The 12804-nt window shown below is 48.8% G+C and overlaps 1 protein-coding gene across 1 annotated transcript in view; it reads left to right on the plus strand.

The window, feature by feature from the left end:
• Positions 1–6452: 6452 nt before the first annotated feature.
• Positions 6453–12804, plus strand: part of RSPO4 (R-spondin 4) — a 36271-nt gene continuing 29919 nt past the window's right edge. Inside the window, exon 1 of the mRNA XM_061437132.1 lies at positions 6453–6662. Coding sequence (XP_061293116.1) covers positions 6584–6662 — 79 coding nt within the window. The 5' untranslated portion in view covers positions 6453–6583. The remainder of the gene's footprint in view (positions 6663–12804) is intronic.

Genomic DNA, 12804 nt, shown 5'->3' on the forward strand with positions numbered 1-12804 from the left:
CAAAGTCAGACAAAAATGCACAGGGGCCAACAGCCTTCATGAATACAGAAGCAATGATCCTTAATAAAACATTGTCAAGTAGATTTGAGCAATATATAAAAAGAATCATATGGGTTTCCCAGGTGGCTCAGTGCTAAAGAATCTGCCTGCAAATGCAGGAGATGCTAGGAGACACAAGTTGGATCCCTGGGTTGGGAAGATCCCCTGGAGGAGGAAATGGCAACCCACTCCAGTATTCTTGCCTGGAGGATCCCATGGAGAGAGGAGCCTGACAGGCCACAGTCCACAGGGGTGCAAAGATCAGTTGTGACTGAGTAACTGAGTGTGCACGTGTGCACACGCATACACACACACACACACACACACACACACACATCATACACCGTGGCTAAGCAGAGTTTATTCCAGGGTGGAAAGGCTGATTCAACATTCATGTATATATACACAATGGAATACTACTCAATCACAAAAAAGAATGAAATAATGCTATTTTCAGCAACATAAATGGAACTACGATCATACTAAGTGAAGTAAGTCAAATAGAAAAAGACAAATATCATATGATACCACTTACTGTGAAATCTAAAATATAATACAAAATGAACTTATTTACAGAACAGAAAGAGACTCACAGACATAGAAAACAAACTTTGGTTACCAAAGGTGAAAGGAGGGAGTGTGTGGGATAAATTAGGAGTTTGGGATTAGCAGATATAAACTACAATATATAAAATAAGGGAATTCCCTGGCCATCCAGTGGTTAGGACTCTGTTTTCACTACCACATGCCTGGGTTCAATCCCTGGTCGGGGAACTAAGATCCCAAAAGCATTATGGCACAGCAAAAAAAAATAAGTCTTAAAAATAAAATAAGTAACAGTGTCCTACTATACAGCACAGGGAACTATATTCACTATCTTATGTGTGTGTGCATGTGTGCTAAGTCGCTTCAGTTGTGTTTGACTCTTTGCGACCCTACAGACTATAGCCTGCCAGGCCCCTCTATCCATGAGGTTCTCCAGGCCAGAATACAGGAGTGGGTTGCCACGCCCTTCTGCAGGGCATCTTCCTGACCCAGAGATCAAACCCATGTCTCTTAGGTCTGTTGAATTGACAGGTGGGTTCTTTACCACTAACGCCACCTGGGAAGCCCGTCATATAATAACCTAGAATAAAAAAAGAACAAGATGAAGAATATATATATAAGAAAACCAAATCACTTTGGCGTACCTCAGAAACTAACACAATATTGCAAATCAGTCAAATTGCAATTTTTTAAAAACCAGATGCATTTCTATAGGTTAGGAATGAACAAATGGGCAGCAAAACTAAAAATACAATTGCTTCTTTAGAAAAGAAAAGAAATACTTAGGTGTAAATCTAATAAAACACACGTGTGTGTGTGTGTGTGTGTGTGTGTGTGTATTGAAAATGATCCCAAACACTGATTTTTTTAAAAAAATCGAAGATCTTAAAAAATGGAGAGACACATATTCATGGATTGGAAGACTCAACATAGTTAAGATATAAATTTTCCCCAAATAGATCTACATGTTTAATGTAATTCTGATCAAATTCAACAAGATTTTTTGCAGACATAGACAAAATTATTATAACATTTATATTGAAAGGCGTAGGAACTAGAATAGATCAAACAACTCTGAGAAAGAATAAAATGGGTAGAATCAGTCTACCCAACTTCAGATTTCTTATGAAGCTACCATAATCTTGGTATTGGCAGACAAAACAACACATAGTTTGTGAAATCAAATAGATAACCTAGAAATACATTCATATAAATATACGCAATTACTTTTTGACAGAAGAGCAAAAGCAGTCCAATGGAGGTAATGCAGTCTTTTCAGCATATCAATTGGACATCCATGGGCAAAAAATGAACCCTGACTTAAACCTCACCCTTTATACAAAAATTAATTTAAAATGCACTATGGACTTAAATGTAAAACAATATGACATCTAGAAGAAAAAGAAGAGGAAATATTTGAGACCTGGGACCAGCAAATGTTCTTAGATTTGACACCAAAAGCGTGATCCATAAAATGTACACCTGGGACTTCCCTGGTGGTAAAGTGCTTAAGAAGCCGCCTGCCAATGCAGGGGACACGGGTTTGATTTCTGGTCTGGGAAGATCGCACAGGCCTCAGAGCAGCTTAACCCGTGAGCTGCAACTACCGAAGCCCATGCTCCTAGTGCCTGTGCTCTGCAGCAAGAGAAGCCACTGCAATGAAGAATAATCCTGGCTTGCTGCAACTAGAGAAAGCTGCACACAGCAACAAAGACCCAGCGCAACCAAAAATAATAAATAATCAAACCACTACTGTAAGACTTTTAGGGGAAAAAAAAGGAAAAACTGATCATGTGAACCTCATCAAAAGTAAAACCTTGGCTCTATGAAAGACGCTGGCAAGAGGATGAAAGGACCAACTGCGGATTAGAAGAAAATGTTAGCAAATAACATATAGTATAAAGAATTCTTAAAATCCAACAATTAAGAAAATCCAATTAAAATGGGCAAATATGTCTGACATTCATAGACATTTGCTAAAGAAGATAGGCAGAAACTTGTACACAAATGTCCATAGTAGCTTTATACTTATTAACCCAAAACTGGAAACTATTCAAGTGTCTTTAGATGGATGAATGGCTAAGCAAAATATATAAAACATCCATATCATGGAATACTGCTCAGCAGTAAAAAGCAGCTATTAACACATGCAATAACCTCGATAAATCTCAAGCAAATTATACTAAGTGAAGAAAGCCAGTCTCAAAAAGACACATACCGCACGATTCCATTATATAACATAAGTATAACAACATAATTATAGAATCGGAGAGCAGATTAGTGGTTTGTTAAGGATTAGGGTGTTGGGGAGGGAGTGGGTGCAGCCCTAAAGAACAGCATGAGTAAGGGAGTGCTGTGATGGTCCTGTTAGGTATTTAAATGTGGTGATGGTTACAGGAAACTGTACAGGAGATAAAATTGCATCCCAGGAATCTCTTCAATCCCTGGCCAACCAGGACAGTTAGTCACTCAAGCAGGAGCCATCCAGCAGCCCTTGCTGCTCACCTGGAAGAAGAGCCAGGTCCTCTGGCTGCTTAGGAAGAAGAGCTCACAGGGGCTGGAAGTGACACAGACAGGAGCCACCACATCACTGGGGTGAGCGTGGCCCAATGGGGCAAACTGGCCAGAGGTTCGCCAAACGTTTGCTTTTCCTCCTGAGCACATGGTAAGGCGAGACTGTATTTCCAGGCCACCTTTGCAGGTATATGGGGTACATGACTGAGTTCTGACCAATGAGACATGGAAGGACACGCTCTTTACTTCCCGTAGGTGGTCCTCCATGCCCTGCCCCTTCCACAGTGAGCTTTAAGCCACGCAGTGGCTCAGTGGTAAAGAATCCTCCTGTAATGCAGGAGGCATGGGTTATAGTCCATGGGATCGTAAAAAAGTCAGACACAATTTAGCAATTAAACAGCGACAACAAAGAGAGCACAGCACAAGCTGGAAGGAACTGAGGTCCTGGCTATCCTGCAAAGGAGGACTTGCTAATCAGGAATACACACTCTGAGCATAATGCGGTGCAGCCATTATATCTAGCTTCATTTACTTGTGACAGCATCCAGTAGTTCCTTAACTGATGGCTCCTGGTGTGTACACCTCCTATTCTGCCATCAGCACCACTGACCCTGATGTCCTCCCTATGTTCAGAGAGGGCAGCTGGATGGCAGACTGGGATTCCCAGACTCCCTCCCCACTACAGTTACAGAGAACCCAAGACCCTTTGAGCAGCTCTAGGTTGGGTGGGGACCTGAATTCTGGCTCTTAGAACCCTAGAAATACCAATTCTGAAAGGATCAAAAGAGAACACAAAATCTCATCTGTGCCACTGAATGAATGGGGAAACTAAGGCCAAGAGAGAGAATAGGAGGTACCTGCGGTCCCACAATAAATCAAGGGATGAGTGGGCACTCACTCATTCATTTTTTTTTCATTCTTTTATTCATTTCACAGATATTTATTTAGCAGTTTATGTGTCCAGTGCAAGGATAAAATAGAAGATTCCTGCCCTCATGGAACTCACCAACAAGCAAATTTCAAACATGAACAGGCCTGGTAGTGCTTGGTACTACAGGCATTAAAACAGGACCAAGAGACAAAGGGCACAGGCATCCTATTTGGTCTGGAGTAGTCAGAGACAGCCCCCTCAGAGGAGGTAACCTAGAGTGGAGACAGGCCCTGAGGATATCAGGAATTTTCCAGGCAGTGTGTACATTCTCAGTAATTCAGTCGTGTCCGACTCTTAGCAACCCCATGGACTATAGTCCACTAGGATTCTCTGTCCATGGGATTTTCCAGGCAAGAATACTGGAGTGGGTTGCCATTTCCTTCTCCAGGGGATCTTCCAGACCCAGGGATTGAACCCTGGTCTCCTGCATTGCAGGTAGATTCTATACCACTGAGCAACCTGGATGGGTAGGGGCTGACTCTCCAGTTTCCTAACGGTTGATCTTCTAGGGTCACCTTATTTCTCTGCATACCCAAATTCCATGTATAAGCTGAGAGACTCTTGCATCTGGAGAACTCATTCATTCATTCTCTCTACAAACAAGTTGCACACCTCCTCTGTGCCCAGCATGAGCCAGGTTCTGGCATCCGGATATGACCTCATCTCTGGCCTTAAAGAGTTAACAATTCAGAGGAAGGGACAGACACATTTATAGTTACTACCTCATGTGATCCAAGCTGTGACAGAGAGATTGTGGAAGCCCAGAGGAGGCCCTGGACTGGCCCGAGAATCAGGGAAGGCTTCCTGGATGAAGGGTATATTCAGGATGGGTCCTGAATTACTCAGCGGGGAAGGGGGATGGAATGTAGGCCAACATTCCATGAAGAGATCACTCATGAAAGGCTCAGAGGTGTGAGAGACTTGGAGACATCTGTGAAATACTGCAAGGAGTTGAGATCTTTGGGATCAAAGGGTGAAAGGAGGGGTAGAGGGGAAGGGGATATCAAAGAGGTGAGAACGAGAGGACTTGGTAGGCTTGGCGGATGGGGACCATGCTGGGACACCTTGATGCCATCCCACCTCTGCCCTAGATTTTCTGGGCTTCCTGGGCTAGGCACCACCTATCCCTAGGCCTCAGTGGCCCATCTGTAGAATATAGCACCACTGGGAGGGATGGCTCTGACATTCTACCCAGATCCCTATGAGGTTGTTTGTTGGTGTTCGTGGAACCCTATGGAAGAAGACCCGCCAGGGCAGAGCGGCCTCACTCTCTGTGTTTCCCTTCCCCTGACACGCCCTCGCTTCAGTTGTGTCCGACTCTGTGCAACCCCACAGATGGCAGCCCACCAGGCTCCCCCGTCCCTGGGATTCTCCAGGCAAGAACACTGGAGTGGGTTGCCATTTCCTTCTCCAAAGCGACTTAGCATGGAAGAAGACCGGCCAGGGCAGAGCGGCCTCACTGTTTCCCTTCCCCTGGCACGCCCTCAAATGTCCTCAATGCACTGGGCATCTCACTAAGGGTGAAAATAGGGGCTGGAGAAGGAGATGTGGGCGTTTACCTTTTTGTTTTTAATCAAATTACACACACAGGTAAAAGGAAGAACAATGTTTCAGCAACAGACTGTCAAGGGTAAGTTCCCCAAGTAGTAGCTAAAAGGGTACAGACACTGGACCCAGACAGACCAGTGACCTGCTGTGTGATCTTAGATAAGTCTCTCAGCCTCTCTGAGCTTCCCTTTCCTTGCCGGTAAAGTGGAGTTAATCAGAATCTCACTGGGTTGTTTTGAAGAGTATATTCTGTATAAAGTGCTTAGAACAACGCCAAGCACATAGGCCTCAAAAGTGACAGGCAGTATTATTAATTACTGTTACAGTTTTCAGTGGGCAGGGCGGCGGGAGGCAGAAACGTACCCTTTGTTGGGAAGAAGGAGGAATTTCACCCTGAACGGGTTAAAATTGGGCCAGCTGCTCCCAACCTGTAGATAAGGTTAGAGGAAACACAGTCCAGGCCCCGGGCCCCTTCCCTGGCGAATTTATGAGGTGCTGGTCACTTTGAGGCTTAGGAGAAAAGAAGAAAAAGAAAATCGGAGGCAGAGAGTGGGGTGGAGGGAGAGGCTGAGAGCAGGACAGGGTCACCTGGCGTCTGAGCGTCTGTACCTGTGTGTGTGGCGTGGGGGACCATACCTGTGCCCGCCACGGGGCAGCGCAGGAACGACGCCAGAGCGCTCACAGCCCGACAGACCGCGACCTCTCGGCCCCTGGCCTGGCGACCCCCTCCGCCCCCACCGCGCGCCCGTCCCTAGCGGGTTAACGCGCCGCCCCCGAAGCGCCAGCTCCTCCCAGCCCGCCGCGTCTGGGCTCTGCCGACGCCCTCACTCGACCTGGAGGCCGGGCCCTGAGCGGACGGCGGGTCCCTGGCGGCGGGACTGACCCCGCGCCCGCGGATGCGCCGGAATCAGCCCCCGCGCCCCGCCGCACCGCCGCCGCAGGGTAGCCACTGGGTCGTCGGTTCTCCCAGGGCGCCCGCACGCCCGCCTGGACCAGGCTGCCCAAATGCGGGCGCCACTCTGCCTCTTGCTGCTTGTCGCCCACGCCGTGGACATGCTCCCCCTGAACCGAAGGAAGAAGCAAGGTATGAGGGGCAGCCGGCTGGATGGCCGGGCAGTGCAGCAGGATAGTCGAGGGGTGGCCCTGGGGGCATCTGCCTGGTGCCCGGCTCCCCAGACTGTTAGCTCTTCCAGACTGCTGTCAACCCCACTCTACAGATGGGGAGACTGAGGCCCCAGGATACTGTGGGGCAAGCTGGACCAAGAAGGGTCTCTAGGGAGGGAAAGAGCTGGCAGGGCTGACTCCTTATGCCCACTCCCTGTAATAATAGTATTGCTGGGAGGAAGGAAAGTGACTTTTGCAGAGACAAGAAGCCTCAGGTGACACAGGCTAGGGGTGGAAGGGACTAGGGGACAGAGTTAGTGGCTCAGAAATCATCCCAAGCATCAGTATTGAGCCAGGAGGTGAGGTAAAGAGCCCTGAGCTGGGAGTCCCAATGCCCCGGTTTCAGTATAGACCCTGAATCTCTGCATGACTTTTCAGAAGGCAGTAGTTTTTGGTAGGTTCTCCCTGGGTGAGGGCCTGAGCTGCGTGAGCTCAGGGAGACTGGAGTTTGACAACATTTATTCTGGGATGACCTGGAAGACATCTACACCCTCCAAGAGCCTCAGTTTTTCTGTCTTGACCTAGGGCCACTAAGAGGATGAACCAAGGTTCAGATTATAAATGTACCAGGGGCACAAAGTCGGGGGCCCCTTGCACTCTCACCTTGGGACTCTATGCCATGTTCCCTCTCTGCGGGAGTCAGAATGTCCCAGGAGGTAAGTTTGAGGTTGTCCCTGCAGACCGAGGAGGGTAAGCGAGTCCCACACCTGAGCCGGCAGCCCTTTGACCTCCGTCCAGTTGGCAGTCTGAGAGTTGATGGCCAAATGCCAGCCTCTGTGCCCAGGGTTTTCCACGCACGGAGGGAGTCCCCACCGCATCCTCATGACATAGGGATCATCCTATTCATAGAGCCAGGTGCCAAGGCTCAGACAGGCTGAGTAACTTTGCCAAGTTGACCAGCAGGTGAGTAAGACCCTGTGTCTTCTTTCTTTCCAGCTCTGGTGTTAGGTTTGAGCAAGGCTGCATGGGAAAGAGAACAAGACTGTTCTCTGGGGGCTTCTAGTCCCTTTTAGTATAAAGCCCTGAATAGACAAAATCACTCCTGGAGTGAAACAGGGGGCTGAGAGTGGTTGTTGGAGAATGGAGGCGTGGGTTTGGGTGGGAGAGAGAGACTGAGGCCTGAAGGACTCCAGGTCCAGGCATGACTAGACAGAGGGGTCCAGGGAAAGGAGAGGTGGGTGGGCTTCAGGTGAGCTGCGGGGAGTCTGCGACCTCATGGGGACACTGGTCTGTGAACGGCCCTTTTATGGTAAAGCTCATAGGCTCTGGAGTCAGCCTGCCTTCCTCAGTTACCAGCTGAGTGACCTTGGGGATGTCACTTTGCCTCTTTGAACCTCAGTTTACCCATCTGAGGGTCTATTAGAAGCTCTCTAAGATTTTCTTAGTTCTCAGAAAGACAAAAAAAAAAATTAAAAGTGTAAAACACCTCTCTCCTCAGTAACTCCTCTTTAAAATAGGAATAATGATCTTCATATCCAACTCACAGGGCAGATGTGGGTAAGACTCAGTGAGTTAGCGTATCTGTTAAGTGAGTAGCCAAATGCAGTAGTCATTCTCCTTTCCTGCCCATCATGTCTTTGGTCACTCACAACAGCCCAGGGAGGGTGGGGGGATGCTTATTTTCTGCATGAGGAAACTGAGATTCAGAGAGAAAAACTGATTGTCCAAGGTGGCCCAGCAGGTTAGTAGCAAAGCAGGCTTGAATCCCAGCTGGTCTGACATGATGCTGAGAAGATGTCTCCTGAGCTCTGTTGGTCTTCCCTTCTCAGAGCCTCAATTTCCCCATCTGAAGAGGAGCTGGTTTAGAAGAGCTTTAAGCTGCTTCTAAGTTCTCAAACACATGCCACACAGAATCAAGAAGAAGAAAACGTCCGGTCCCTCTTCCATCCCCAGTTGCTCAGTGAGGAGGTCGGGCACGGCTGCACCTTACACGGCCACAGTTTGGTGAGGGGGCTACTGGCGCCCCTCCCCATGGTTGTTGATCTGTTGCATCTGGAACACATGCGTGTCCAGGGCAGCATCTTCTGCGAGAGGCTTTGTGACTCTGTTTACCTGTCAGGTGCAATGGAGATAGCCTTGGATCTTAGTCCCACCCCACCCCCCACTCCTTTTGGGAGAGTGGATTCCCCCAACCTACCTCCTACCCACAGCCTTGGTTTCCCCATTGGCACTAGGGTGGAGGTAGGAGGTAGCAGAAAGCTTCCTGTAACCTATTCTGCAAGGTGGTCATAGGAGTCTTGGCCAAACAGCTTTGAGCATTGCTGGCTTCAGCAGATTTCTTGATGGCGGGACTTATCAGAGCATTCGTGGTGAAGAGGCAGAGGACAGAGAATAGGACCTTTCCCAAACCAGTTACAGATTAGCGACCATTTTTCATAAGACAACTGCTTGGAAACTTCCACACAAGATCCCCGAGGGTCTTCCCAGCTTTGACATTCTGGTCTAACTTTGGCAAGAGAATGTGTCCTGAAGGCACGTAGATATTAGCAATGCCTCTTTTCTCCTTTCCTCTCCTTTCTTCTCCCCTCCTTCCCAGCCCCGCTTCCTTCTTTAATTCCTTCCTTTCTTCTTTCCTTCCTCTCTCTCTTTCCCTTGCTCATTCAATAAGCATTACAGGGCAGACCCTGCGCCAGGCTCTGTGTTGGGAAGTCTGGGAGTGTCAAGGTAAATGGACCTGGGGCCCTTGAGGAGTAGCTAGTGTGGAGGGATGCCCTTCCCTGGTCCTCTCCCACCTCCCTTCCAGCGTTTGACCTGCTCTGCAAGGTCAAGAGGAACGTTCTCTGGGCCCAGCAGCCGCCGAGGCTGAGCTGTCACCCTCAGGGCCTGGCTCCCACAGACCCGTGCTTCGTCAAGCTCCAACATCACTTTTTTTTGATGAAACCTAATTTTTCTGTTTCCAAGACAAGAAAGACGAAAAGAAAAGGCTTGAGAATGGTTCTCAGAGCTCAAGTGACTCTTACAAAACAACATGTTGATTAATTAAGTATAAACGAATCAGAACCAGATGGGGACGTTTCTCTTGAACATGCTGGGGTGTCCCGGCAATAGGAGAGTCGGGCAGGGTGAGGGGTCCTGGTCTGTAACCCTGCCTTGATATGGAGCTTCATTTAAGCAATGAGGAGAAGACAGGCTATCCCCGACTCTCCTCAGTGTCTATGGCCTGCCAGGGAGGGGCCTTGTGGATGCAGTTGTCCCCCACATTCACATGGTACCTTTAGATCCTTCTGGACCTGGGGCAGCAAAGGGCAGAGGGAGGAGCTCTGGAATTCAGGGCCCTCTCTTGCCCTGCATGTATGATTTGGGGCAGGCCACATACCTTCTCCAATTCACAGTTCCACATCTGTGAAATGGGAATGGTTGTGCCTACCTCTTTGGCATTTGGGCCAATTCACCACAGTCACAGGGAAAAGGGTCTGAAGGCATACAGTGGGTGCTTAATAAGGACTCAACCACTTCCCCCTCCATTTTACAGCAGAGCGGATGCTCCCTGGGCTGGGGGGAGGGAGTCTCATGTGGGTTGAATCTCACCTCTGCCCTTCTCCCCTCTCTGAGCCTCTAGAAATAGAGATTTCTTTACAAATAAAGAAAATTATCTGTACAGTGACTATGGCAGTGCCCACTCCAGAGGCCTGTTAGGTGGACTGAATATAATAATTCTCCAAACTGAGAACCCCTGTGTTTATGTCCAGACAGGCAGCACTGTCCCCTGCCCAAAGACAGAGAAACTGAGACCCGGAAGGCAGGTGCCCAGGGCATTGGCCGTGATAGAGGAGGACCTGGGTTTCTAGTCTCCAGGTCAGGGCCATGGCTGGGCACAGAGCAAAGTATATCTCACCTCCCTCTCCCCTGGGTGGAGATAAGCCTACCCCTGCCCAGCCACCAAAGGAGACCCTTAGGGCGAGCACGTGCCAGGAACTCTGCGTGTGGGTTGTGAAGTCTGACTGTGGTGCTGCCTGCATTACTCCTATTTCCTAGACAAGAGGTCCGAGGCTCCGAAAGAGACAGAGACCTGCCCAGGAACTCCCAACAGCTGAGTTGGAAGGTGGACCCAGAGTTTTGGAGGCTCCGAAGTCTGTGCATAGAAAAGGAAGTGAATCCCATCAGAAACTTGCCAAGGGCTACAAGGAGGAGTTCAGTTCAGTCGCTCAGTCATGTCCGACTCTTTGCCACCCCATGGACTGCAGCATGCCAGGCTTCCCTGTCCATTACCAACTCCTAGAGTTTACTCAAACTCATGTCCATTGAGTCGGTGATGCCATCCAACCATCTCATCCCCTTCTCCTCCCGCCTTCAATCTTTCCCAGCATCAGGGTCTTTTCAAATGAGTCAGTTCTTTGTATCAGGCGGCCAAAGTATTGGAGTTTGGCATCTGAGGCCCTCCATGAATGGACGCTGGCCCTGTCTGCAGTCGGACCTCCACCCTCAATACAAGGAGGAGGGTTGGTAGTAAAACAGGCTCAAATCAGTCTGACATGATTCTGAGAAGATGTCTCCTGAGCTCTGTTGGTCTTCCCTTCTCAGAGCCTCACTTTCCACATCTGAAGAGGAGCTGGTTTAGGAGATCCTTAAGATGTTTCTCCGGAGAAGGCAGTGGCACCCCACTCCAGTACTCTTGCCTGGAAAATCCCACGGGCAGAGGAGCCTGGTGGGCTGCCATCTATGGGGTCGCATAGAGTCAGACACGACTGAAGCAACTTAGCAGCAGCAGCAGCAGCAGCAGCAAGATGTTTCTCAGTTCTAAAAGACACACACACAGAGAGAAAATAAAGAAAATGAAGACTTCCAATCCCTCCCCCATCCCCAGTTGCTCAGTGCGGAGGTCGAGCATGGCTGCACCTACCATGCCCACTGTTTGGTGAGGGGGCTACTGGCATCCCTTCCCACAGTAGTTGATCTGTTGCATCTGGAACACGTGCATGTCCAGGGCAGTATCTTCAGAGAGAGACTTGTGGCAAGGAGGAGGCATCTGAGAGGAGCCCCATCAGAGGGCTAGGTCTTGGGAATTTGTCAGCCGGAAGCAGCAGTAGCATAGGAGCTGGGGACTCTCGCAGGCAGAGCGGAGGGTCTGGCCGTGGAAATGGCCAAAGGGGCTGTGTGGCAGAGCGGGTGGAGGTCTGACTGCAGACAGTTCCAGCATCCTGTCATGGAGGGCCTCGGATGCCATTTGCCTGTCACCATCGTCACAAAGAAATGTTTACTGAGCCCCTCCTGGCGATCAGGCCCTAAATTAGGTGTTGGCGAGGACAGCAGAGTTGTGCTCCATTGTCCCTGCTCAGTTGCTCAGTCCAGTGCTCAGTCGCTCAGTCGTATCTGGCTCTTTGCGACTCCATGGACTGTAGCCAGCGAGGCTCCTCTGTCCATGGGATTTTCCAGTCAAGAATACTCCAAAAGTCTACAAGCAATAAATGCTGGAGAGGATGTGGAGAAAAGGGAACCCTCTTACACTGTTGGTGGGAATGCAAACTAGTACAGCCATTATGGAGAACAGTGTGGAGATTCCTTAAAAAACTGCAAATAGAACTGCCTTATGACCCAGTAATCCCACTGCTGGGCATACACACCGAGGAAACCAGAATTGAAAGAGACACGTGTACCCCAATGTTCATCACAGCAGTGTTTATAATAGCCAGGACATGGAAGCAACCTAGATGTCCATCAGCAGATGAATGGATAAGAAACCTGTGGTACGTATACACAATTGGAGTATTACACAGCCATTAAAAAGAATACGTTTGAATCAGTTCTAATGAGGTGGATGAAACTGGAACCTATTATACAGAGTGAAGTAAGCCAGAAAGAAAAACACCAATACAGTATACTAACACATATATATGGAATTTAGAAAGATGGTAACGAATACCCTGTTCGCGAGACAGCAAAGGAGACACAGATGTATAGAACAGCCTTTTGGACTCTGTGGGAGAGGGCGAGGGTGGGATGGTTTGGGAGAATGGCATTGAAACATGTATAATATCATATAAGAAATGAATCGCCAGTCCAGATTTGATGCAGGATACAGGATGCTTGGGGCTGGAGCACAGGGATGACCCAGAGGGATGGTA

Source organism: Bos javanicus, chromosome 13 (genome assembly GCF_032452875.1).
Source record: "Bos javanicus breed banteng chromosome 13, ARS-OSU_banteng_1.0, whole genome shotgun sequence".
NCBI classification, from domain to species: Eukaryota; Metazoa; Chordata; class Mammalia; order Artiodactyla; family Bovidae; genus Bos; species Bos javanicus.